This window comes from Malaclemys terrapin, chromosome 1 (assembly GCF_027887155.1).
Source record: "Malaclemys terrapin pileata isolate rMalTer1 chromosome 1, rMalTer1.hap1, whole genome shotgun sequence".
Taxonomy (NCBI): domain Eukaryota; kingdom Metazoa; phylum Chordata; order Testudines; family Emydidae; genus Malaclemys; species Malaclemys terrapin.
In genome coordinates this window covers 76,141,400-76,167,072 of record NC_071505.1, presented here as the reverse complement: position 1 = coordinate 76,167,072, position 25,673 = coordinate 76,141,400, and the positions used below count along the sequence as shown (strand labels likewise).

The window sequence follows — 25,673 nt, the reverse complement described above, 5'->3', positions numbered from 1 at the left end:
AAAGAAAGAGAATGGAACCGAGAGATAAAATATTAATCCTAAAATACTTTCTAAGCATCTTCAACGGAATTTTCTTGGTAAGAATCTTGATTTATTTTTAACAAGTTAAATAACTTGGTAAATATTATTCAGCAACTGTCTTAATTTAAAAAATAATCTTATTTTCAGGTTTTAGGTCTTATGCTTATGATGTTCGGCATGTGGCTTCTAATTGACAGAAACAATTTATTCACTGTTTTATGTGAGTATAAATAGATATTTTTTTCTGCATTCCATGACTAGCAAAACATACCCACGCTAACAACAGAAATAATTATAGGATTTCTTCACAAGGTGGCAGTATTGGATTAAAATGCAATGTATTAACTTTGCTGTAATTTATGTTGGACAAAATCTATTATCAAAGTGGGAGAAAGAAATCTGTAGCATAGACCCTTAGAACAGCAATTAAAGAGGTATTCTTCCATCGACCTAGCAGTGTCTATACCAGAGCTTAGGTCAGCTTAACTACATCTCTAAGGGGTGTGAATGTAGCCGACATGGCTAGGTCAACATAAATTTTAGGTATAGACCAGGCCTGAGCCCCTGTCACACCTTTAATCATGGGAAAGATCTTCAAGGGTTCACAAGCTATTTCCTTTGTAGACTGGGAGGAGAGCAATCACCTCCACAAAGGCTGAATGTGGGGGAAGGGGCCAACTGCATTGTCCCAGACATCAGCACTGAGGTGATTTGAAGGTCACAGAACAACTCCAAAAACCTTTCTTATAGACATGGAAGAAGGGAAGGAAAGAGTTAATCTTAGATGGCTCCCCCCATGTCAGCCTTTAGGGCAGAGAGTGGTCTAAATCAGTGGTTCTCAAAGCCTGTCTGCCGCTTGTTCAGGGAAAGCCCCTAGCAGGCTGGGCCGGTTTGTTTACCTGCCACGTCCGCAGGTTTGACCGATCGCGGCTCCCACTGGCTGCGGTTTGCTGCTCCAGGCCAATGCGGGCTGCAGGAAGGGCGGCCAGCACAACTCTTGGCCGGCGCCACTTCCTGCAGCCCCCATTGGCCTGGAGTGGCAAACTGTGTCCAGTGGGAGCAGTGATCGGCCGAACCTGCGGACGCAGCAGGTAAACAAGCCATCCCGTCCCGCCAGGGACTTTCCCTGAACAAGCGGCGGACCAGCTTTGAGAACCACTGATCTAAATGGTTACCCCTAGAGATCTAAGATAGGGAGGAGGAAAGCAAGCTGCCCCTGAAAAGCATTATGTGACCTTGTGGTCTATTCGTCAGTGGATTGGCACAGCTAGGCAGAGTCCCCAGAATAATTATATGAGAACAAGCTCAGTTAAAGAACAAAACCACATCTCTTTATTCCTGCAATACGGTATAAAGGCAGCTCCCCTCCTGCTGCTGGCATTGCTGGCACCAACCATTTTGCCTTCTCCCCACAGGCAAAAAGCACATATCCACACTCCTGTAGTCCCTCTCAGAATTACTTCTTGAGATAGGGATCCTTCCCACCTGTGAGGAGCCACACCTTTAAGAGCTGTCTGTATGCCAAGGAACCACAACTCATGTAGAGTAACTCTGACACAAGACACTGAAGATGTAGAGGGGTGGAGGGTGGAATCACAACCATCTTCTCATGTCCACAAAGATGATAAAATATAAATGGAAACTTGGTTCTGGTCCTCCAATTAAGGAGGACTGGACCCATGCCCAAAGAGTTTGTGAATCTAGCATGAATTTTGAGTGCACAGCAAACCTATAAGCAGGTGAGTGTCCTCTGGTTTCACTATGAACTGTTCACACAACTCTACTATATATATATATCCTTGTTTACATCTGATGTACTGCTGGACAACTCTGGGTGTCCCACAGTGCCTTGTACTATGGTTTCAGACTGAACTCGCACAAATGGATCTACTTTTTATGTGAGTATATACCTCCTCTGAACAATACTGGGAGTTAGCAAAATTTCAGGAGGAAAGCAGATCTCTGTCTCTTTAGCCGGATCTAGCAGTGCAGGTAATAACTTCATTTGGTGACTTCACTAATTCCGTCTATTCAACAATGGCTTTAAAAAAGTTGGTACAATGAATTTTTTAAAAAGAAGAAGTTTTAATGGCAGAGGTTTTGTAAGTGAAGGTTACTAAGAAAAAAATCACATTTTCTGAATTCATTTTGTTTCAGCTTTCACAGGTGAAAACCACTTGGTAGCATACATTTCTTATATGTTGCTTGGCATTGGATCCATCATTGTTTTTATTTCATTCTTGGGATTCCTAGGAAGCTTTGAAGAAATCAGATGGTTACTAATTCTGGTAAGTACAGTCTTGTAAAATGACTCCAGATTTAAGATGTTAATTTGCAAAGCACAGTCAATGAACGTACTACAGGAACAGAGTGTCCCAATATTATTATTTATTTTCTACCAACTGCCTGTGTCACGTGTGAAGCTCTGAAGAAATAGATAAGGAAAGTGAATATAAGATGAGAAATCATGATGTGAGGAGCTGTGTGGCATAAGAGAAGACATTACCAGATGAGAATAAACTGCAGGAAATTGCTTTTATCAAGTCACAATACTAGTGAGCATTAAGCATATGGGTTTTAAAATGTCAGAACATTGCAAATTGTATCCGTTAGGTACATTTGCATCATTGGTTTATTATCAGTAAGTTCTTTTCTGGGGGAAAAATGCCTCTAGTCCCTGAAGCAATTTGTAAAACTCCTTTATAGTTTCAGACTATAAAGGTTGCTTCCTGAAAAGACCCACTTACAGCAGCACCTTGTGGAATTACAGTATGCTGTACATTTTGCCACCCTTTTAACACTATAGGTTCATCTTGTGGTGAAAGTACTGGAAAAAAACAACTGCGTTGTCAGTTTTGCTACCAGGCCAGATTATTTTACTAGATTATTTGTTTAACTCTTCTGCCAGGTGGATCCAGCAGCAACCAGGACCAGGTTCAATATCTAGGGATTCCTTTTCAACAATACAACACAGAACCAACTCGAGCTCCCACCCAGTAACCTGGGGAAATTACACACCACCCCTGGGTACCACTGAGAGGTAATACTTGCCCACTCGCAAACACAGAATGTAGAAAAGAAACTTTTAAGGAAAGGAGGAAAATCACCCGACATGAATTAGGGAGAATGCCACAAGCGGGATTCATAATCATAAAACTGTGAGCAGGACACCCACCCCAGAGTGCGTGGGGCAATGCCTTCCAACTCATGTTCTTGAGTCCGACAACCAAAAGTTCCTTTTCTGTGCCCCTCTCTGCTCCCTTACCATACCTCACTCACAGTTATTGTCCTTGGTCAGAGAGGACTCAGGGTTCAGGAGCACATCTGTGTGAGTTCACCTCCCACCTAGAGGAGAAGGAACCTTGCTGGCACCGCCAGCCGATCACTTGCTTTGGCTGGCTGCCCCGCTAGCCACTGCTCCTTGCCGCCTGGTCACCCCACCAACCGCGGTTCCTCATTGCTTCTCCAGCCTCTCATTCTGCTCACCGCCTCACTCGTTCACCGGCCAACTGTCAGCCACCTTCTGCTGCCACCTGTCTCTCTGCTGTGACCGCTGCACATCAGTCTCTTTGGGTAGGTCTACACTTACCTCCAGGTCCGGCGGTAAGCAATCGATCTTCTGGGATCGATCCCGGAAGTGTTCGCCGTCGACACCGGTACTCCAGCTCGGCGAGAGGAGTACGCGGCATCGACGGGGGAGCCTGCCTGCCACGTCTGGACCCGCGGTAAGTTCAAACTAAGGTACTTCGAATTCAGCTACATTATTAACATAGCTGAATTTGCGTACCTTAGTTTGAAGTGGGGGGTTAGTGTGGACCAGGCCTTAGTAATTTTCAGCTCTTTTCAGGCTGGGCAGAAACACTGCCCCATCTCAAGTGATTTCAGCTCTCAGTCATTTTTAGCTCTTCAGCAGGCTGGGCAGAAATACAGTCCCACCACAACTGATTTCAGCTCTGATTCAGCATTTAAAATAACTAAGAGGCTCCTAATGAAGCCTATTTAGCTTTTTCTTTGAACAATGGGGAGGAACAGGTTAAACCACTCTGGGGCCCCCTAGGAAGCCTTTCACAGGGTTCTGGCATTTGAGCCCCTGGTTTAATGAGGTCCTTTCATCGGAGAGTGACCCCCTCATTTGGGACACGTTGAGCACAGTCCTGTTTCTCTGTATTCATACAATAATGCCAACAACATTGGTAACAGCATTTCACTACCCCTGCATTCAATACTAAAGTGATTTGTAACCCAACACCAGCCAAAGTTGATTATTTTGAGCAACACCTCTCTATCTGCTGGATATCTATGCAGAGTAGGTGTGTACATGTAAATACAGTTTGCTCCAGAAGTCTCTCCCCATCCCAGCTAGCTGTCAGAGGAGAATCCATTCTGTTCATTTAAACCCTTACATTTTGTTGACTTTAATTTATTACTTGATGCTGTCTTCAGTTGTAAATTGGCAATACTATTGCATGTGCTCTTGGAACTGTTCAAGAAAAAGTGTCCATGTCCCTCAGACAAAACCTCAACAGGGCAATCAAATTTCACTTTAAGCCAGGGGTTCTCAAACTTCATTGTACCAGGACCCCCTTCTGACAACAAAAATTACTACACGACACCAGGAGGGAGGACCAAAGCCTGAGCCTGCCCAAGCTCTGCCACCCCAGACAGGGGCACAAAAGCCTGAGCCCTGCCGCCCCAGGCAGATGGGGGCAAAGCAAAATGGAAGCTGAAGCTTAATGGAAGCTAAAGCTCAGTCTTTGGCTTTAGCCCTGGGCCCCAAAAAGTCTAAAGCCAGCCCTGGCGACCCCATTAAAACAGGGTCATGACCCACTTTGGGGTCCCAACTCACAGTTTGAGAACCACTGCTCTAAACCATTGCTCCTCCTGCTGACAATAATCTGCCTGCCCAGCAAGCTGTGATGCTCTGTGGAGTCAGCTCTCCTTAGTGCAGTGCTTCGATGGATGAGATGAAGCACTTGTGTGCTGCACAGCAGACTCCGCAGGGCAGGCTTACAGTTTGACTTATGTTAGCAGGGACAAGCTCAGCAGAGATAGCAGTGCTCACTTTATTGCCTTTCTGAAAGTGAAGACTAGCAAGCATAGGAAGAGAAGGAGTAATTGAAATATTTACCATCCCATACAACAGTGGTCCCCAAACTGTTGGGCATGCCCTTCTAGGGGGGGTGCAGAGGAACGTTCAGGGGGGCGTGTGGTGGGGCCCAGGCCAGCCCCCACAGGGGGCAGGGCAGGAGTGCCATCCAGCCCTGCTCTGCTCCAAGACCAGCTCTGCCCCCAGCCACAACTTCACTCATCCCCCTGCTCTGCCCGCAGCCCAGCTCTGCCCCCAGCCACAGCTCCAGTTGGCCCCCTGCTCAACCCCCAGCCCAGCCCAGCACCAGCTCCAACTGCAGCTCTGATCTGCCCCCAGGCCAGCTCCAACCCCAGAGGCAACTCCACTGTTCCCCTTGGTCCACTCCCAGCTTTGCCCTCTGACAGATTCCATTACTGGTAAGGGGGGGGGGAGGGGCACGAGAGGAAAAGGTCGGGCACTTCTGCCATACAACATGCATTCAGGAGATGGGTGATTAGAAGGGCAATTCCCACTACAGCTAATTAGTTAGGGCCTGTTTCTCCATTGCCTTGGACCCGGTGTAGTCATTCATACCCGTGAAAAGTGAATGTAAACTGATATTGTTAGTGTGAATGGAGAATTCAGATTTGGAAGGTGTAAATACAATGGTGCAAAGTACAGGGCATTGGAGAATTAAACACTACCCCAACTCCACCCTCTGTGCCTTGCTCAGGTTAAAAGTATCTTCCTATGTATAACCAGAATTCCAACCTGGGAGTGGTTTCTTCCACATCTGTCAGCTACTTCAATAGTCTCTTCTTTTCAGGCTGGTCAAAATTCTGTCCTTCTAAGGAAATGGGTTGCAATGTTTTTTCATTTGCAGACCCCTAAAAATTTTGACTGGAGGTGTGAATCCCTTTGGAAATCTTAGACATAGTCTGTGGTCCACAGAGGTCTGCAGACCACAGGTTGAAAACCACTGTTCTATGGTAACGGCAACCTTTTGCAGGTCCTTAGACATAGTCTGTGGACCCCCAGGGGTCCATGGACCTCTGCTTTAAGGATGCTGGCGCCCTTTGAATCAGAAGAGCATTATTGACTCACTAGCAATGTGTGCCATCTGCCACGCTTCCTTGCTTAAGGGCCTTCCTTGACAGGCTGACATTCACAACTTTAGAAGTAGACCTAAGAAATACTAAATCAGCTGGTCTAATAGACAGAAAAAAACAGCTGGAGGTAAAAAAGAAAAAAAAAAGGCCTCAGGTACAAAATTACTAACACTACACTTGTAACACTGCAACATGCAATTGCTTTGTGAACTTTAAGGACCTTAAGCCCTATGACCTGTGTTATACAGATCAGACTAGATGATCACTATAGTCCCTTTTTGGTTTATAATCTACAAATAGGCTATATTTTCAACACAGCTTTGCACAGAAGCAGAAGTGCATACAAGGGCTTATTTCAAATTATAGTAATTTATGGATGTTGTAATGATGATAGAACCTAAGAAGGAGCCTTTGCTTTTTCTGTAGCTTCACATTAGAGAAAGGAAGTAGATAATGCAGTGAAACAGTAGAGAGAGCCTAGAGAGGTCTACACAGCAGACCCCTGTGCATATATTGGGGCCTGTCTGAACTCCAAAATAAATGCCCTACTAAGAATGTGGTTGGACTTGATTAATGGGTCGTGAGCCCAGTCTATGTACATACTCCAAAGATTATGGAGAAATAAGGGACTTTACTCCCTATGTGGGCTACTTATATTGCAGAACACAGCAACTGCCCCAGCACTGCTGCTTCCCCTCCGATGCTATTCAGAGGCGAGTGGGTGGAGAAAAGGCAGAACTTTGACACTGACCTCTTTGATGTGCTGGGCAGTACAGCTGAGATAGTGAGGGGAGGAAAGTAAACTGTGTCAAGAAAAGAGTTGGAGCAGCTGACTTTACTTATGGAGCAAGGAGAGACCAAATTGTGACTCGGGGCTTTCTATATGGTGAGTTAGTGTGTAGCCATCCAGTGTGTGAATCTGTAGAATCTAGTTTGTCATGCACTAACATCCCATGTGATCACTGCTAGAACTAGTGTTTTAATCTGGACTAACTTTAGGTTGTGATTCTGAGTTGAAGTTCAAGGCTGAATCAGGACTAAGGTTACAGTTCAGATTCAACAACACCAAAGTCTGGAGTGCAGGTCTCAAAATCCATTAATCCAAAACTAAAAAAATAAAATAAAAATAATTAATACAATATAATCTGTTCTCATGGGATTCCCACCAATTTGGGCTGAAATACCAATAACTGTTGCCATAAGATTTCACCTATATCCAAATTGGAATCAGAAAATAGGCCCCTTCCTCTTTTAGATCCAAAACTATAGGGGCAGGCCGGCCTATAGCTGGAGATTTGAAAATGAATCTCTTTAACTCGAAAGGTTTGAACATTCAAGGTTCTGGTTTTGATCTTTTGTTTAGTATTACAGTGTAATCAGTGCCCAATCAGGGATTCGGAACCCATTATGCTAGCCACTTTACACAAACACAGCCTCAAAAAGCTTACAATCTAAGTTTGATTTTCATGGGGGGGAGGGGATGGTTTTGTTTCAATTTATTTATAAAGCTCTCCCTCCCAACAAGATGCTCTGGATGCTGTGAAGATAATATAATGCAGTAATATATCCCTCCTTTTCAAATGTGGATGTACATTCTGATTATTTATATTTCATTCTAAAAATTCTTGAAGTTTTAAACAGCAATGATATGGATTTGGTCAAATTCAGACTGAAATGGTGTTTTCTCTATTTTCTGTCAGTTTGCTGTTGGCTTTAAGCAGGCTACAAAAATATAACTTATAGTCATTTATAGAATGTTATGGTAAAAAAAATATATATATATATATATATATATATATATATATATATATAAAATCTTGGACAAGTTCATTTTGATATCAACTATTTCAGATCAGGATAAAATAGGGGAAAAATTGTTTTTATGTCTAGATATGTTGACTAAACAGTAAATGAAGTTTTCATTTTTTAACTATTTCTTTGCTGGATTTTCACAGGACAATATACAGGCTTATAACAACAGCATAATGCACATTGACTTTGCACACTTTCAACATACATTTTCAAGAGAATTCTGGAATGAGGTTTCCCAATAGCTCAGAAGGGAAGCCTGTATAGTCCTGTGAAGTTCAGATCATATCTAATCCATACAAACAAGAGTTGGGAATAATGAACAAAAGTATTCACAAGCATCATTTTGAATTAAATTGCAAATTGGCATCAGTATAAATTTTTCTCACAAGTGTTTTCGTTCACAAGAATGTTTGCAAGGAGGGAAAATGTCACGGGTATCAGTGTTTCAGGTACTCATGTAAATGAGTATCAGTAAAACTATTCCCACTGAAAGTGTTCATGTGGCCATCTTGAAAGCTCTTCACATGTTGGGACTCATCCAATCAGGAAGCAGTGACAGTACCATGCAACTTAGGGGGATCACACAGCACAAATAGCAAGCTAAGAATATGTGAAGCAAGCCTTATGGTGAGTCCCTGTAAAACAAGAATATTTCATGTAATCTTGTCTTTGGGCCTGATTGTGCAGATATTACTCCCACTGATACAATGGCATGAGGATTTCATCCATTAGATTTATATCACACTAAGTATGAAGAGAGTTTCACGACAGATAACTTATACGCTGAAGACACAAATGGCTATAATATAGCTACATTATGGAAACACCAAGTATGATTAAATAAAGAATAGCTAGCAGTTATTTTGGCTATTATGGTTGTAACTAGTACTCATATTTGATATCTGCGCTTTAAGGACTCAGTTGCTTCCATTGAAATTAATGGCAAGACACATATCAATTTCAGCAGGATTGGGCTATAATTTTAAATTCTCACAGTTTATGTTTTTGTTACATTCATGCTCCTATATTCCTTTTTTGCCCCCTTTTTTATTATCCTTTTTTGTGTAATATCTAATTTATACTATAAGAACCTTGAGGCAGAAAGATATCCTTTTTGTCAGTAGAGTACCACAAACATCAATGAGACACACCAGTCAGAGCTAGGAACTCCTGAGTTCTAATTCTGGCTCTTATCCCAGCTCAATCTATGGCACTAGACTAAGGCATCTTAGCCTTTTTGCATCACTTGTTGACATCTATTAAAGGGAGATGATAATACAGGTATCTAACTGCCAGTCTCCATAAGGTTGTTATGATTAATTACTAAGAGTGAGATCCTGGCCTCACTAAAGTCAATGGCAAAACTCACAGGGGCTGTCTTATGGACACAGTTTGTTGGGGGAAGAATCAACACAACTTTTGTGAAGGAAAATCATGCCTCACCGATCTATTAGAATTCTTTGAGAAGGTCAACAAACATGTGGACAAGAGTGATCCAGGGGACATAGTGTACTTGGATTTTGAGAAAGCCTTTGACAAGGTCCTTCAACAGAGGCTTTTAAGCAAAGTAAGCATTCATGGGATAAGAGGAAATGTCCGCTCATGGATCAGTAACTGGTTAAAGGACAGGAAACAAAGGATAGGAATAAATGATCAGTTATCAGAATGGAGAGAGGTAAATAGTGGTGTCCCCCAAGGATCTGTACTGGGACCAGTGCTGTTCAACATATTCATAAATTATCTGGAAAAAGGGAACTAATGAGGTGGCAAAATTTGCAGATGATAAGTTACTCAAGATAGTTAAGTCCAAAAACTGCGAAGAGTTACATAGAGATCTCACAAAACTGGGTGACTGGGCAACAAAATGGCAGATGAAATTCATTGTTGATAAATGCAAAACAATGCAAATTGGAAAACATAATCCCAACTATACATATAAAATGATGGGGTCTAAATTAGTTTTCACCACTGAAGAAAGAGATCTTGGAGTCATTGTGGATAGTTCTCTGAAAACAGCCACTCAGTATGCAGTGACAGTCAAAAAAGCTAACTGAATACGAGGAACCATTAGGAAAGTGATAGATAATAAGACAGAAAATATCATAATGCCTCTATATAAGTCCATGATATGCCCATGCATATTGCATGAAGTTCTAGTCACCCCTCTCAAAAAAGATATATTGGAATTGGAAAAGATACAGCGAAGGACAACAAAAATGATTAAGGGTATGGAACAGTTTCCATATGAGAAGAGACTGAGACTTTTCAGCTTGGAAAAGGGACGACTAAGGGGGGATATGATTGAGGTCTATAAAATCATGACTGGTGTGGAGAAAGTGTTATTTACTCCTTCTTATAACACAAGAACTAAGGTTACCAAATGAAATTAATAGGCAGCAGGTTTAAAACAAACAAAAGGAAGTACTTCTTCACACAATGCACAGTCAACCTGTGGAACTCATTGCTAGGGGATGTTGTGAAGGTCAAAATTATAGTAGGGTTAAAAAAAATAGTTACATTCATGGAGGATAGGTCCATCAATAGCTATTAGCCAAGATGGTCAGGGATGCAACCCTGTGCTCCGGGTATCCCTAGCCTCTGGTTGCCACAAACTGGGTGTGAACAATAGGAGATGGATCATTCCTGTTCATTTCTTCTGAAGCAGTTAGCATTGGCCACTGTCAGAAGACAGGATACTGGTCTAGACAGACCATTGGTCTGACCCAGTATGGTTGTTCTTATGTCTTTTTATTCTAAGTTTGTATAGTGCCTAGCACAGTGGATTCCTGGTCCATAACTAAGGCTACTAGCTGTTATGATAATACCAATAAATAATAATTTACTTCAAAGGAGCCTGGATTTCATCCTGTGTGTCACAATGCTTTCAAGATGAACGGCACTATATACTGCAACTACTACATCAGTGTTTCCCAAACTTGGGATGCCGCTTGTGTAGGGAAAGTCCCTGGTGGGCTGGGCCGGTTTGTTTACCTCCCCCGTCCACAGGTTCTGCCGATCGCAGCTCCCACGACCGCGGTTCACTGCTCCAGGCCAATGGGAGCTGCTAGAAGCGGCGCGGGCCGAGGGACATATCTAAGGCTATGTCTATACTACAGCCTATATCGGCAAAACTTATGTCATTCAGGGGTGTGAATATCCCCCCACTTCCCGAGCAACATAAGTTGCACCAACATAAATGTTTTTGTGCACAGAACTATGTCAATGGGAGAGCGTCTGCCACTGACATAGCTTCTGCTGCTCACAGAGGTGTTTTTTATGCTGACGGGAGAGCTTTCTCCCATAAGCATAGCGTATCTTCACTAGATGCGCTGTAGTATCAGTACAACTGTGCTGCTGCAATGCTGTATGTATAGACATGGTCTAATCCTGAATGGCAGCAGCAGTGATAGCTAAGCATTTTGCTCTCAGATTGCTTTTATAGGAACATATTTCCTTGCTTTTATTGGAATACATCTAAATAATAAGCATGGTTGATCAGATTTCAGTTTATGAAGCAGCTTTCCATGCACTGTTCTATTGTGCAATAATTTTTATTTATTTGTATTTGATTTTTTTAGTATCTGGGACTCATAGTCTTGCTGTTTGGTATCCAAGTTGCAATGCCAGTGCTAATATATATAAGAAAAGAAGAGGTATGTAAACTTTCTATCATATAGGCCTGTTATTAATTTAAAATTGTTGCTAAAATTATTAAGGGCTGATCCCTATGGGGTACAAAGATATGTTATGCACTGAGATGGGAGCTCTGCAGTGGACTTACTATGCCCAAGTATGTTCATGCTGACACATTAGGGGACACAAAGCCACTTGGAACCCTGGCAGATTTGGAAGGTTCTCCTGCAAATTAATTCCCTACCTCCTCCTCCGTGGACTCTCCATAGAGCCTTCTCCTGTGAAGGAGCCAAGGAGATTATGGTCAGCAGTAGCACCAATAGATCTGCCCAAGGTGAGCTAGAAAGGGATGCAGGAATTGTCATAATAATAATAATTATTAATGGAGATATCCTATCTCCTAGAACTGGAAGGGACCTTGAAAGGTCATTGAGTCCAGCCCCCAACATTAACTAGCAGGACCAAGTACTGATTTTATCCAGATCCCCATGTGGCCCCCTCAAGGATTGAACTTGCAACCCTGGGTTTAGCAGGCCAATGCTCAAACCCCTGAGCTATCCCTTCCCCCAATGTCATAAAGGAAATGATACAGGTGCTTGTGAGTGTGGGTTGAGTAGGCGTCAGCTTCCCTGAACCCCACTACCTTTCACTGTGAGCCGATGGGCCCACTCCCTGCTGATATCTCCATTTCGGAGATGTCAGCCAGCTCCGGTGCTGGGCTGGGAAAAGGCTCACTTGCTGTCTTTCCAGCCATCAGCTAGCTTGGATGCTATCTCCACGCCAAGACATCTGGGGAGGCACCACATTCCTGTAACTATGACTCTCCTGCTGTATACAGAAGTGGGAAGGAAGAGACAGAAGGGTGGGGATCCATGGCACACCTCTGGTTGCTGCCAACGGGTCTATCCTCATAAAATTCAACTTCTCATAATACAGGCCAGCAGCGTTGGTATTTGACCCTTAGAAAAATCACAGGTATTGTTACATGACTCACCATCCCAGAGATCCCCCTGCAGCAAGACCAGCGGCTGTAGCGCTTCCACCCCAGTTTCCCCACATGATCTTCAGCCTGCTCTCACCATGCTATTGACTTGCTGCAGTGACTTTGCCCTCCAACTAAATCATTAACAAGAGTCCACCCCCTCTGGGGAATCCAAATCTAAAACCCAAAGTCTTTGCCACAGCCCATCCTTCCCAAGGGGTCTGTCTTCTCTCCTTTAATTTCAGGCACTCTTCTGCCCACCCTAAGGCTCAGTTTTTGCCCTTTCCAGGTTCATTTTCATCTCACCCCCCCCCCCCTTTGATTTGCTCCCTACTATTTCCTGAACAGCCATTCCTTAGCTTCTGCCTCATTTATACCTACCTCTCCAGCCAGCTCCCCACAGCTGGGCTTCCTTCCTCTTAAATCCAGCACCCAGCACAGGTGAAGTGGGGTGGGGCTAACTGAACAGTGCTGACTGACACAAGTCCCATTGGCCCTTAAAGGGGCAGGCTGCCCTGTACCAAGTATTTAATCCCACCGTCCAAGCACAGACTGTGTAAACAATGACCATAGAGCTATAGTGCATCTTATATTATCCCAGTTTAGAGGGAACATATTGGCTGAATTAAAGACCGCATAGAGCACGTGTTTCTGCAAGATCATGACTGGGTGGGGGAAAATATGGAACAGTGTTAGATGGGATGGTCCTAAAATAGTTCACATGACAGAAGGTATTTTCTCTTACGCAATATAAGATGCATAGGTAATGTACAATGCATTAGTACTGCCACTGCTAGACCTTTTGTAAAATTCCAATGCCTGTTAATGGGGAATTAATGTATTTTTAAAAATGATAAAAGAATTATGCTGTAATTAGATAATTAGCTTATGTAATGAGCTTTATTAACGTGAATGATATAATTAACCACTATGTAACAACTGCATCTATCTTGCAATTTATAGCAACAGTAATTGTTACCATGACATGTAAAATATATGAATTAATTACACTATTTGTTAACTTAGGTTCTATTTTAAATGCAAGCACAGCCAGCATATCTGTGAATGCAAAATTCTATGCGATGACGATGGCCCAGATCCACAAAGGGATTTGGGCACCCAAGTCCCAGATTTAGGTACAGCTTGCAGTCCACAGCTGGGAACCGTCTTTTGGAGTCAGGTAAGTAGATCTAAGCTACTTTGATTTGAGTTGTGCTATTCATGTAACTCAAATTGCGTAGCTTAGATCGACTTTTCCCTTTAGTGTAGACAAAGCCTCTGCGAGCCCCCCATCAGAGCATCCCATAGTCTAGTGGTTAGGGCATGCACATAGAGGGTGGAAAACCCCTTTCTTCCCCATCTGACAGCCATGGTGTGTAAGTTCCCTGGACTGAAGGTTATAAAGGAGGTGTCCCCTAGCCTGTCTCATTTCTCTTCCCCCCACCTCCCAGCCTTCTTGTGTGGAGTTAGGTGTGCACTGCTGCCATTCTTGCAAAAATGGCTTAGGAAACTGACTCCAGGAGACGCTTACTAGCTGTGGATCACAAGCAGAAATAGGCACCTCCCTACATTAGCGAGGTGCCTAACTCTGCAAGGGGTGGGCTTTAGGACACACCTCTCTACCCAGTATCGGTCATTGACTCCTACATACCTTCATTTATTTAACAATAGGAAGCAGCAGCTACAGACTGTGCAAAACTGTTGACCTGATACTCCACGGTTTTGTACCTTCATATAGTAGTTCATGCACTTCACTTCAGCACTGCAGCTCTATGGAGGGCAGTAATTGGTGGTTCCATACAGAAGTCCTGATTCCTCCCTCTCCTGGCCATACTCCCTAAACTCTATTGCATGGGAATGCAAACAGAGTCCCCAAAAAACTAGGCTCAGAATGCACAGGGGGTGCAGGCTCTTGTGCAGGTTTTCCAAAGCCAGCTCCTATCCCCACACTATACAGTTCTGCTGCATCTGGGTCTCTCCATGGTACCAGAATTTGCCTCTTAACTAGTAATTAATGCTGACTGAGTTCTGCCTGTTATAGAATAATTTTCAGTATTGTAATATTTGAACAGATATGATATATTCAGGAATTTTGTGTGTGTGTGTGTATGTTATTTTAAAGACAGCAGTAAAGCAAATACAATTGTATCTCAACCTAACTATAATGCTGCTCAGGTATTAAAATAAATTAGACTAACATGCTATAATTCACAATGCAGAGCTTCCAACCATGTCTGCAGAATGAATAGGCTAATTGGGGTGGGGTGACAGAGAGAGACTTACCATTTGCTTGCATTGTAATGAAAGGTTTCCACAACCTACAGCATGTCATCATATGTTACTCATGCCCTCTGTGTAACTTTTCCCTGTGATCTGTCACTCCAATGCCCTAGAGCAGGGCTGGCCAACCTGAGCCTGAGAAGGAGCCAGAATTTATCAATGGACATTGCCAAAGAGCCACAGTAATACATCAGCAGCCCTGCATCAGCTTTGCCCCCCACTCCCAGCGCCTCCCGCCCACTGGCAGCCACGCTGATCAGCGCCTTCCCCTCCCTCCCCACACCTCCCAGTCAGCTGTTTCTTGGCATGCAGGAGGCTCTGGGGGGAAGGGGGAAGGAGCAAGGGCACGGCAGGCTTGGGAGGGGGCAGGAAGGAGTGGAGTGAGGGCAGGGCCTGTGGCAGATCCAGGGGCTGAGCAGTGAGCACCCCCTGGCACATTGGAAAGTTGGCACCTGAAGCTCCAGCCCCGGAGTTGGTGTTGGTACCTATACAAGGAGCCACATATTAACTTCTGAAGAGCCGCATGTGGCCACCCCTGCACTTGAGGCTGCTGTTACACTGGGTCACTTTGTTCATCTTCTCATTTTTGCTTTCTTCTTTTCTGTTGCTCCCGTGACCGCGGCTGTTCTCATATATGGTAAAGAGGCCAAAGCAACGCTGCTCACAGGTGGCTCTTGGAGAAAGCAGAATGTCAGTAAAAGAAAAAAACACAGACTGCAGTATCCCCTTTCCCAAAAGTGGAAACATTGAGGGCCTCTTTCCACAACAGAAATGTCCAGGTTTCAGGTCCCTGAGCCTTTTCATGAAAACTAGAGTACACAACATGCTGCTGACATACATGTTCTTTCATCAGAACTCTAAGGAGACATACTCAGGAGAGGCAACATGGTCTAGTTGATAGGGCACTGTAGTGGGAGACTGGAGAGCAGAATGAGCCTGCCTCTGCCTTTGACCTGCTGTGTGATCTCTGACAAGTCATTTGAAGTTCGTGCCACAGTTTCCCCTCCCACTCTTTGCCTATGTCATCTATTTTGACTAAAGTTCTTCAGCATAAGGACTGTTTCTCACTACATGTTTGTACAGTGCCTAGCATAATGAGGTCTTGATCTCAGTTTGGGCCTCTGGGCACCACTATCATACTAATAATACAATATTTTGAGCAGTTTATTTTAAATCGACCAGTGTGTATTGTAAATGCTCTGTTTTAACAGGTCCAGATTATGTGGAATGACAGAATTGATGCAGTTATTTCTAACTATGGGAACAAAAATCTGACTGGAAGAGAACATGAGTGGGATATTCTGAATGCTGTGCAGCATACTGTAAGTAGAAAATTGAAAAATCACCACCCCAGAAATGTTCTATCACCTTTTATCACATGAAAAGTCTATGTCATAAAGCACTCTGAAAAAAACTGTTGTTTAGCTACAGGCTTATATAGCATGGCAGCTGGTGTCAGATGTAAGTAGATACATTCTCTACTGTTTAACTGAAAACTTGGATGTCTATGGGGTTGAGAGTACTAGCTCTGCAGATGTGCAAAAGGACTCCCCATCCTTGCTTTGCCACCCTGTGCAGGGGCAGGCACAGTCCCAATCATTGTAGGACACTGGTCTAATTAGGCCCCTGGGCATAAGGGCAAGAATTCTCTAATACCTTGGCCAATGCTAGAAACCACAAAGGATGTGGGCAGGATGTGGCCGTGGCCTCAACCCCATGCACATTGTCTAATGGAGGTGTTCCAGCATGGAGAGGATTGAACACCGTAACCTGTAAGAGAGTATAGCTGGGGTCACACTGTTGCAGCAATCATATGGGAATTGTCATGTGCCTTCCTCAGGGGCAATGCTGATCTCTCCAATGCATTATACCATACTCATCACCATAGTGTCCAAGTGCATGTGAGAACACCTGCTGGTGCTATATTTCTCTTCACCAGCCCTGACTGCCAGAGGCAACTTAAAGCCACATTAGTCCTGCATATCAACATTTTATTACTAATATTTCAGAGCATTCATAAACATTTTCATTACATGGCGATACATGAACAAAGTTTCCTTTGTTAGAAGTCTTTAATAGCAGCATCATTTTCCATGGGATAAATTGCTTAAAAGGTGAACTACAAAGTTCTTTGCAAAGGATAAGCAATGATTTATGATCCCAAATAATCACAGCAGTATCTACCCTTAAAATTACAAGTTCGTTTGCATTGCAGATATATTTTAAAACAAACATTCTTTGAAAATCTGTTCTTCCTTCTCTGAGTTGCAAAGTCCTGATTTCAGCAACAGCTGATGCTGACATCATCATAAACTAAGACAGCATTCCCCACTATGCTTCCATCTCTTATGTGATGTCATCAACAATTGTTAGAAAAACACAACCACAACCTAAGATTTCACAGCTTTTTGCTTGATAAGTTTTTCCAGCAAAATATGGGTTTTCATTGACAAAAATTTTTTGTAGGAAAATGTCATTTTTAACTGAATTATCTGATTTTTTTTCAACAGGAAAATTCTAAACAGGACATTTCCTTTTGACTTGATATTTCAACCTGAAAATTTTTGAATCAATATTGTGCAGTGTCAAAAATGACACTTATATAGCCATTTCCAATTTGAAATTTTTCAGAACTGTTTCGTCTTTTATTTTATTTTTTATTTTTATTTTAAATTTTGACTTTTCATACTGTTTTAGGATGAAAAGAAATGTTGAAATATTAGACTTTCCCCTGGGACAGAAATCCAGCATTCCAAACAGTTCTACCATTGATATTCAAACAGGTTTTTGGGAAGGATGCCTGGAGCTGACCCATGTGATTTTGTAGTAGTGGTTAGCTTTTTGCCAAAAAACGAGAACCTTACGGCTGGATTGTCAAAAGAGCTCCATTCTCATTTAGGTACTAACATAAAAGGCCAGGTTTTCAAAAGAACTCAGCATGTTGGGAGCTGAGCTCTTAAAAATCTTACCGTAAGTGTCACCATAAGAGCTGCTGAGTTGTGAGTGCTTTGGAAAATCTTGCTCTTATAGAGGTGTCTAAATCAGACCTGTACACCTTAGAAATCTGGCCCTAATTATGGAAGTGTACTCTATTTCCTTTGCTATTTTTACAGATTTTCCTCTTTTCTTTCTGGTAGTATTTCACTGTGCCCTGGCCTGTTGTCAGTTTGGTGCCTCTACTGCTTGACTGCATAAACAACAATATATAAAGTGAATGCCTTCTTAGCTCACATTTAAACCTTGATGAAGGCTGAGTGTGATGGCCAAAATGTTTGGCATTTGCCTGGAATAAAAACATTATAACAACATTTCCAGTTTACATTTTTAGTAGTTCTGTCACGATCCTTGTGCCCCAATTAGAAATTCCTTTAAAATATATATTTTAAGAACATATTCCTCTCCTAATATACACATGTAAAAGGAACATTCCATACATGCCATTGAATATTACAAATATATGCAATGGCTGTTTTGGAAAAGAGATTGGATTCTTACATTGTAGAGAATGGTGAGACAATATAAACCATATTTTTAAGGAATAAACTACAGCACTGACACTACTACTACTATCTCTTATTGTATTATAATTCTGTCTACCTTGGGGGCACAATGTGTCATTCTTTATTTGTTTTGGCATTAAAAGTGACAGGATCTTTTTTTTCTAGCTGGAATGCTGTGGAAGACACAATTCTACAGACTGGAAAAAGAATGAAAATAAACAATACACAAATCAGGTCCCATGTTCATGTACAAAATCTAATAGGAAGGAATGGTTTTGTGATGCCACCGCGAATGAAGTGTACACTAAGGTAAGGAATAACCAATTTTATTTTACCTGAGTGACCACAGTAACTAGCTTTCAGGGCTGGTCTACACTACACAGTTAGGTCAAAGTAAGGCAGAATCCGTGAAATTGACAAGAAAGCTGGACAGCTGGAGCCCAGCTGCCCCTTGCTCCACTGGAGAGCTGGGTGGCTGGACCCCGCTATCATCTGGGAGCTGGGTGAGAGTGGACCCCATTATCCTCTGGGAGCTGGGGTGAGAAGCCCAAGTGGCTCTCCCCCACTCCTGGCAGGGAATGGAGAGGCAAGAAGCCCCTGGTGGCTTGCCCACAACTCCTGGAGGGGAACAGGGAGTGTGTGTGGGGGGGGAACCCTGCCAGGAGCCCCAGAGCCTGTGGGGCAGCTGGGCTGCAGCAGGGAGCTGCAAGTGGAGCTGAGAGACTAGGCTTTCAACTCCCCACACTGGCTCTCTTAGGTCGGTGGAAGCACTCCTGGTGAGGACACGCACCACCAACCCAAGTAGGGTAATGTGGACATGCACCACCACAGTAATTACTGCAATGGCTGTAAGTTTATCTAATATAGATCAATTTACATTTATAGTGTAGACATACCCTAAATTAAATTTTGAAAACTCTTTCCAAATCTTAATTAAACCGTAAGTGCCTTTACAAAAATTGAAACAATAGTAATGATCATCATAATTAAAGCAAAGACATTCTTGGGCAGGCTGCTGGCGTGGTTGTTACTCTTTAGGAGTCTACCACACAGGAAACTCTAGATCAAGGAGGAGACTTCAGGATAACAGGAGCTGGGAGCATCACAGAGTGAGTCAGTCATGAGAGAACATTTACTGGTAGCTTGTGCAGTACTGAAGTTGTTGCCATCCACCATTTTGTGCTCTGTGCAAGTACAGCTATGATACAGGAAAGGAGTGAAGAATGTAACAAAAGCAATGGCAACACATAATTGTTATCATTGTTGTTATTTGTATCATGCCAGCAGTGTATTCACCTATTTAGGAGTTGTCTTTCACCAAAACATCTGCATGCACTTTACAGAATTAAAGAACCCCAAGCAGAAAAATAAGAAGCATATTATCAGAGAGAGATAGATCAGAACTAGCTAATTATAAAAGAGAAGGACAAGCTTGTCTAGGGCCATCAGATTGCAGTTATTAGAAAGCTGGAGCAAAGAGATACATCTTACCATACTTCCTAAAAGCACCCAAAGTTGATCTCATATAATCTTACATTGGGAACAAATTCAAGAAGGGCAGGATCCAAAGGGAATACTATAATCCTATGCTCTTGAGCAATATTCTTCAGACAAACAGCCGAAGGCACCTCATGTCAATCATAGATAGTTTGGAATGGTATAGCATGAAAAGAAAGATTTTCAGCAACAAATGGGACCAAGATCATTGAGGGGTTTGTAGATACTAATCAGCAACTTGAATTTCACCTGAAAGGGAACTGGCAGACAATATTTCATTCTTTTCATATCAAGTTGGCACTGTCCCCTTTTGTTGCAACAAATTAACTCTGATAGCAGGTCATTTACTGGGATATAGAGACATATTTGATCATCTATATATTAGAGTATTCTTCCCCCGTGGAATATTAAGACTTCTTGTCAAAAAAGCAAATGTTCAAAAATAGATATTTTTTATTTATGTATTTATAGTTTGATAACTGAAACTAATTATTTTTTTACCTGAAAACTGCCAGAGACTGAAAGCTTTCAGTCAAAAACAACAGAAATCCTTCTTTGGGTTTCTGTTTTCCTAGATACCCCCTCATCCCCAAATGAAAGAAAAACAGAAACTCTTCATGAAATTTTTCATTTAATCAAAAATCCAATTTGCAGTTGGAAAACAATTTCAACAGAAAATCTTTGAGCAGTCTTAATTTATAAAAACTTTATTCTTGACACTATTTCAAGATACAGTTTTCTGAATATGTACACGTACTGTTATTGAAAATCAGGGAAGTGGAAAGAGGAAAAGACATGGAGATTGGAAGTTTATATTAATGTGAGACCTGCACAATACCTTTTCCCTGCAGTAACAATGACCCTTCTTTACTTTTCAGCTTCTTTCCTATATAACAGTTTATTAATTATTGAAGTGACTGGTATAACAAACACAAACAATGATCCAGAAGTCATATAAGTCCATCCTGAGATGAATAATATGTGGGAATCACAGTAAACTTGCAATAGCTAAACATATTCTTTTAAGCATCTAATTGTAGAGTGATTGGATGCCTGACTGCATATCCATCAATATGCTTTTACAAAAGCAAATTCCCCCTTAGATCAGCCACTAGTCCCAGGATTTTGGGGTGCAAAGGTAACTGATTCAGTCATTTACTTTTAAAAACTGGTTTATACATTTAAAAAAAAACACTTGAAAATGTTTTGGGCCAAACTCTCAGCGTTAATGTGACTGCCTTCCAATGAGTAAGTATCAGAACCCATAAATCCCTGGTAGGAAGTTGTTGCATAAAATTTGAACAGGGACATGTTATAAACATGCAGTCTGAATCCAGGAATCAAAAATAATTTTGCAGTTAATATCTATTCATCTGCTTTTGCCTAGGGATGTGACGAGTATATTAAAATGTGGTTTGAAAACAACGCTTTGGTCTTAATTTCAATTAATATTGCACTGCTAATTGTAGAGGTAAGAGTACTTGATTTTTTAAAAAATAAGAAAATATTGACAAACTAGTGGGACCCACAAAAATAAGTTTAGTGTTCTATGGGCATGACCCTGCCCCATTAAAATCATGTAGGAAGTTACATTAACTTCAGCGGGAGCAAGATAAGTCTCTATTTATTGGTGGCTTTGTTAACTAAGTTAATGTCTACTCTGAGCCACTGTTCGGATGACAGGGCTGTGAATAATAGAGTACATTGTAGCTCCCGTAAGAGAATGCTGTGGGCTCAAACTAAAAGGTCCCTAGTTTGTGTATTGCAAACTAGGAACTTTTTAGTTCATGCTCTCTGTGTCTACCTAGGATAGTTACAGCAAAGCACTTTGGTGCACACTGCTATTCACAACCCTGAAGTCTGAACTGTGTGGCATTGTAGATACAGCCTTAAGCCATGTCTACACTACCACTTATGTGAAAGAGGTGTGAAAAAAACACTCCTGTGCACAACATAAGTTTCGCCGGTGGCATAAGTGGTATTGTGCACAACACTATGTCAGTGGGAGAGCTTCTCCCACCGACATAGCTACCATTGCTTGTTGGAGGTGGTTTAATTATACTGGCGGCAGAGCTCTCTCCCATCAGCATAGAGAGGAAACAAGAGAGATCTTACAGTGGTGCAGCTGCATTAGTACAGCTGTGCTGCTGTAGGATCTCTAGTGTAGACATAGCCTCAGAAACAGTATTCCGAGAGCCAGTGCTGCTGGAACATTTTTAGTAGTGGGGGTGCTGAAAGCCAGCCCCTTTATCCCTGTCTGCTCCCCCGCCCCCTCCCCCCACTAAGAGGCTGGAAGCAGGAAGAGGGGCCCTGGACAGGGTAAAGGGGCCAAGGCCACAGCTGGGGGCAGGCGTGGGGCCAGGAGCGGAACCCTGGGCAGGGGCCAGCAGCCGAGACCCCACGTGCAGGGCCAAGAGCAGAGCCCCAGCTGTGGGGCCAGGCATGGGGCCATCAGCTGGGGAGCAGGGCCGGTGTCCCAGGAGCAGAGCCCCAGGTGCAGGGCTGGGAGAGGGACAGGCCCCGGGAGCGGAGGCCTGGGAATGGGGGGTGGGGCCGGCAACCAGGACCCAAGCCCCAGGTGAGATGAGGGGTTGGGGAGCGGAGTGCGGGCGGAGGGCTGGGAGCACAGCATAGGTGTGGAAAACACCCCAATGGCTGGGGAGCAGGGAGCTGGGCCGACGGCCCTGCATAAAAGCTGAGGGTGCTGCAGCACCTCCCACACCGCTACTTCCCATGCCTATGCCCAGAGCAGTAAAGACTCCTTCACTGATGTTGGTACCCATCCTGTCTCTAATTTGTTTATACAGCTTTCTTTAACCTGCAGTGGAGGAAAAGTCAGTTACTGATTGTAAGCTCTTTGGGGCAGGGACAATCTTGTTATTGTTTGTTTGTATGGAATCTAGCACAGTGGGGTCCTGGTCCATTACTGGGGCTCTGAGGTGATACCATACTACTACTGCTTATTATTAATATTTGAGAAATGTGCACTAAATCAAACAGCACAAAATCACATTAGGAAGAAAATTCATTCTCAAATTTATGAGAAAAATATATCATAAAAAAGTTATAAATGCTGCAAAAACAAAACAAAATTTGTGTTGAATTACAACAAAGAGACACCCTGAATTCCATAGGCACCCCGAAGTCCCACTGCCACCAATGGAAGTTGTCGGAGCATAAAGGAAGTTGGCTCAGATCCCAAATCACTGAGTTGGAAATTGAGTTACCTCAGTTTTATACTGAGACTGAAAGCAGAATCTAACTCTGTATGTCCAGACACTTTTATTGTTCCACTATCCTATACAGTGGAATTCCCCATTATCAGTGTTGGCCAAATTAGTAATAAAAAATGGTTTAGGGTTTATTTATATTAAGTACTGGGCTGTGATACAGACTAATTCATATTCTGACTAAACTGGTTTAACCATCTCTCCTGACATACAGCCCTTTAAGGAATTGATCTATGATCACCGTTTTTATCTGCAAGTATATTCTGCTGGAATCTTTTCTCTGTCAGATATTTTATTATTTTACTTTTGGGATTTTCTGATCTGCACACCATCTCTTCCATTGGTGTATTTTAGGGGCAAATGACATTTATGGCAACATTTACGTTATTTTAAGTAGGTATGTATCTCCCATTCCCATAGTGCCTCACAATCTTTTATGTCTTTAGCCTCACAACATACTCCCGTGAGGTAGGGAAGTGCTAGTATTCCCATTTTACAGAGAGGGATCGAAGGCAGAGAAAGACCAAACAACCTGTGTAAGGTCACACAAGAAACTTAGGAAAGGGAGAGGGAACTGAACCCACATCTTCCAAGTCCTACGTTAGCATTCTAACCACTGGTTTATCTTTTCTATCATTCTGCCTACTGTGGCATCAGTGGGAGCAGGATCTGGCCTCTAAACTGCAACAGATTAAATTTAGATATCAATGAGCATAAATGACTATGACCCGCTTTAATTTTTAACCCATTCTTCCTTCCTTTTTTCAGGTCCTCCTGTTCACACTAGCTGTATTGCTGTTCAAAAACACCAAGAAGAATAAAATTTCACTAAAGGAATAAAGAAAGATTTTTGGTGTTGTTATATTGCATCAATTATCTAATAATTCTTTAATCCAGAGGTTCCCAAACTTTTCTTATTGTGTGCCCCCTTCCAGATCTACCAGGTGCCCATGTACCCCTACCCTTCTCATCACTGATACTTTGTGTGTTCTTCTTAACACTACCAGTCTTTAGCCATCTGTCCATATTCACTGTTATGTACAGATATAGTTATAGTGTGACATATACAACCAAAAAAATCCCCCTAAATTCTGAGCTAAGTTAGACTGGACAGTTGCTGAGCAACTGAGCCTGCACTGTACAGTGATTGGAGTTGAGGACAGGGCTGGATTTACACCTTACACACTCCTAGGCACAGCATCTTCAGCGCCCCCCCTCCCCTGACTATAGCTGACCTTTGTGTTGCACACAATTTCAGAGAGGTAAGGCGCCCCTAGAATGCTAGCACTCCTAGGTACGTGCCTACTATGTCTGGCCCTAGGTGAGGCCTCTGTACATCTGTGTCTTTGTGTATCTGTGTTCTCACTGATACATCTTGAAGTAAATTAACTACCATATTTTATAGAACAAATTCCCAGAGAGTTTTAAAGATTTATCTGCATAGCCTATTATGAAAATATAATAAATAAAATCCACCATTACACAATTTTTCCTGTGTACCTCCCAGAGATGTCTTGAATACCCCCAGGAGTACGCATGCCAGCGTTTGGGAACCTCTGCTTTAATCTGACCCTTCAAGTCAAAGGAAAGACTCCCATTAAAATCAATGATGTTTGGCTCAGGCTCTAAAATATCACAATTACTCTGAAAGATTGTAATTTATGTGTTGATACAGAAAATATCCCAATGTATATAGCTTCCTGCTGTGTACTGCATAACATATGTGAATTTATGTCTTGATACATTTGTGTATTGTTTGTAGTCTTGGTTATGATATTTATACTACAAAGATATACAGACTAAAGTATTGAGCACTTTCCCATTAAATAGCTGGATAATAAAACATTCTGTGAAACTGAGTACTAGTTTTCTGAGTCTCCAAAACAACTTGCTCTGTGAGTTATGTTATATATGTTGCTGTACCTCCAAATAACTCTAAAACAGAAAGATATGTGGGCATTATCACTGGGGTTACTGACCCCATTTAAGAAGAGTCTGGGCCCAGGCTACCCATGATGAACTGATTTAAGGGAAAAGAAGAACAGGAGTACTTGTGGCACCTTAGAGACTAACAAATTTATTAGAGCATAAGCTTTCGTGGACTACAGCCCACTTCTTCGGATGCATATCATCCGAAGAAGTGGGCTGTAGTCCACGAAAGCTTATGCTCTAATAAATTTGTTAGCCTCTAAGGTGCCACAAGTACTCCTGTTCTTCTTTTTGCGGATACAGACTAACACGGCTGTTACTCTGAAACTTGATTTAAGGGAAACAAGCCTATCTAGGCAGCCTGATAAAAGGCCATCAGGACTCGGTTGCAGAGAGGTGCTCACAGAAGGAGAAGCAGTCCTAAGAGAGAGGTGTTCCCTGAAAACCACAGGCACAAAGAGGAGGGCTGTGCCACGCCCTGAACCCAAGAGGAGAGACTAGAGGCCTGGACTGAGAACCCACAGGCTCCAAGAAGAAAGGATGTGCAACCTCTGAACCCAAAGGGAGAGACTTTATTTCAAGTTTATTTTGCTTTAATAAAGGAGATCTCCA

The 25,673-nt window shown here is 42.5% G+C and overlaps 1 protein-coding gene across 1 annotated transcript; it reads left to right on the top strand.

The window, feature by feature from the left end:
- Nucleotides 1–25,135, top strand: TSPAN19 (tetraspanin 19). Its single transcript, XM_054016213.1, has 8 exons — nucleotides 1–77; nucleotides 169–241; nucleotides 2,179–2,309; nucleotides 11,589–11,663; nucleotides 16,117–16,227; nucleotides 18,571–18,714; nucleotides 21,290–21,373; nucleotides 23,901–25,135. Exons 1-8 carry the CDS (start codon nucleotides 12–14, stop codon nucleotides 23,970–23,972), a joined length of 756 nt encoding a protein of 251 aa, XP_053872188.1. The 5' UTR covers nucleotides 1–11; the 3' UTR covers nucleotides 23,973–25,135.
- The last annotated feature ends 538 nt before the right edge of the window (nucleotides 25,136–25,673 follow it).

Excerpts from the sequence above, each read along its gene's own strand:
- TSPAN19 (XM_054016213.1), top strand. The coding sequence starts at position 12 with ATGGAACCGAGAGATAAAATATTAATCCTAAAATACTTTCTAAGCATC. Across the intron at positions 2,310-11,588 it reads TCAGATGGTTACTAATTCTG|TATCTGGGACTCATAGTCTT; the intron begins GTAAGTACAGTC and ends TGATTTTTTTAG. Across the intron at positions 21,374-23,900 it reads TTGCACTGCTAATTGTAGAG|GTCCTCCTGTTCACACTAGC; the intron begins GTAAGAGTACTT and ends TCCTTTTTTCAG.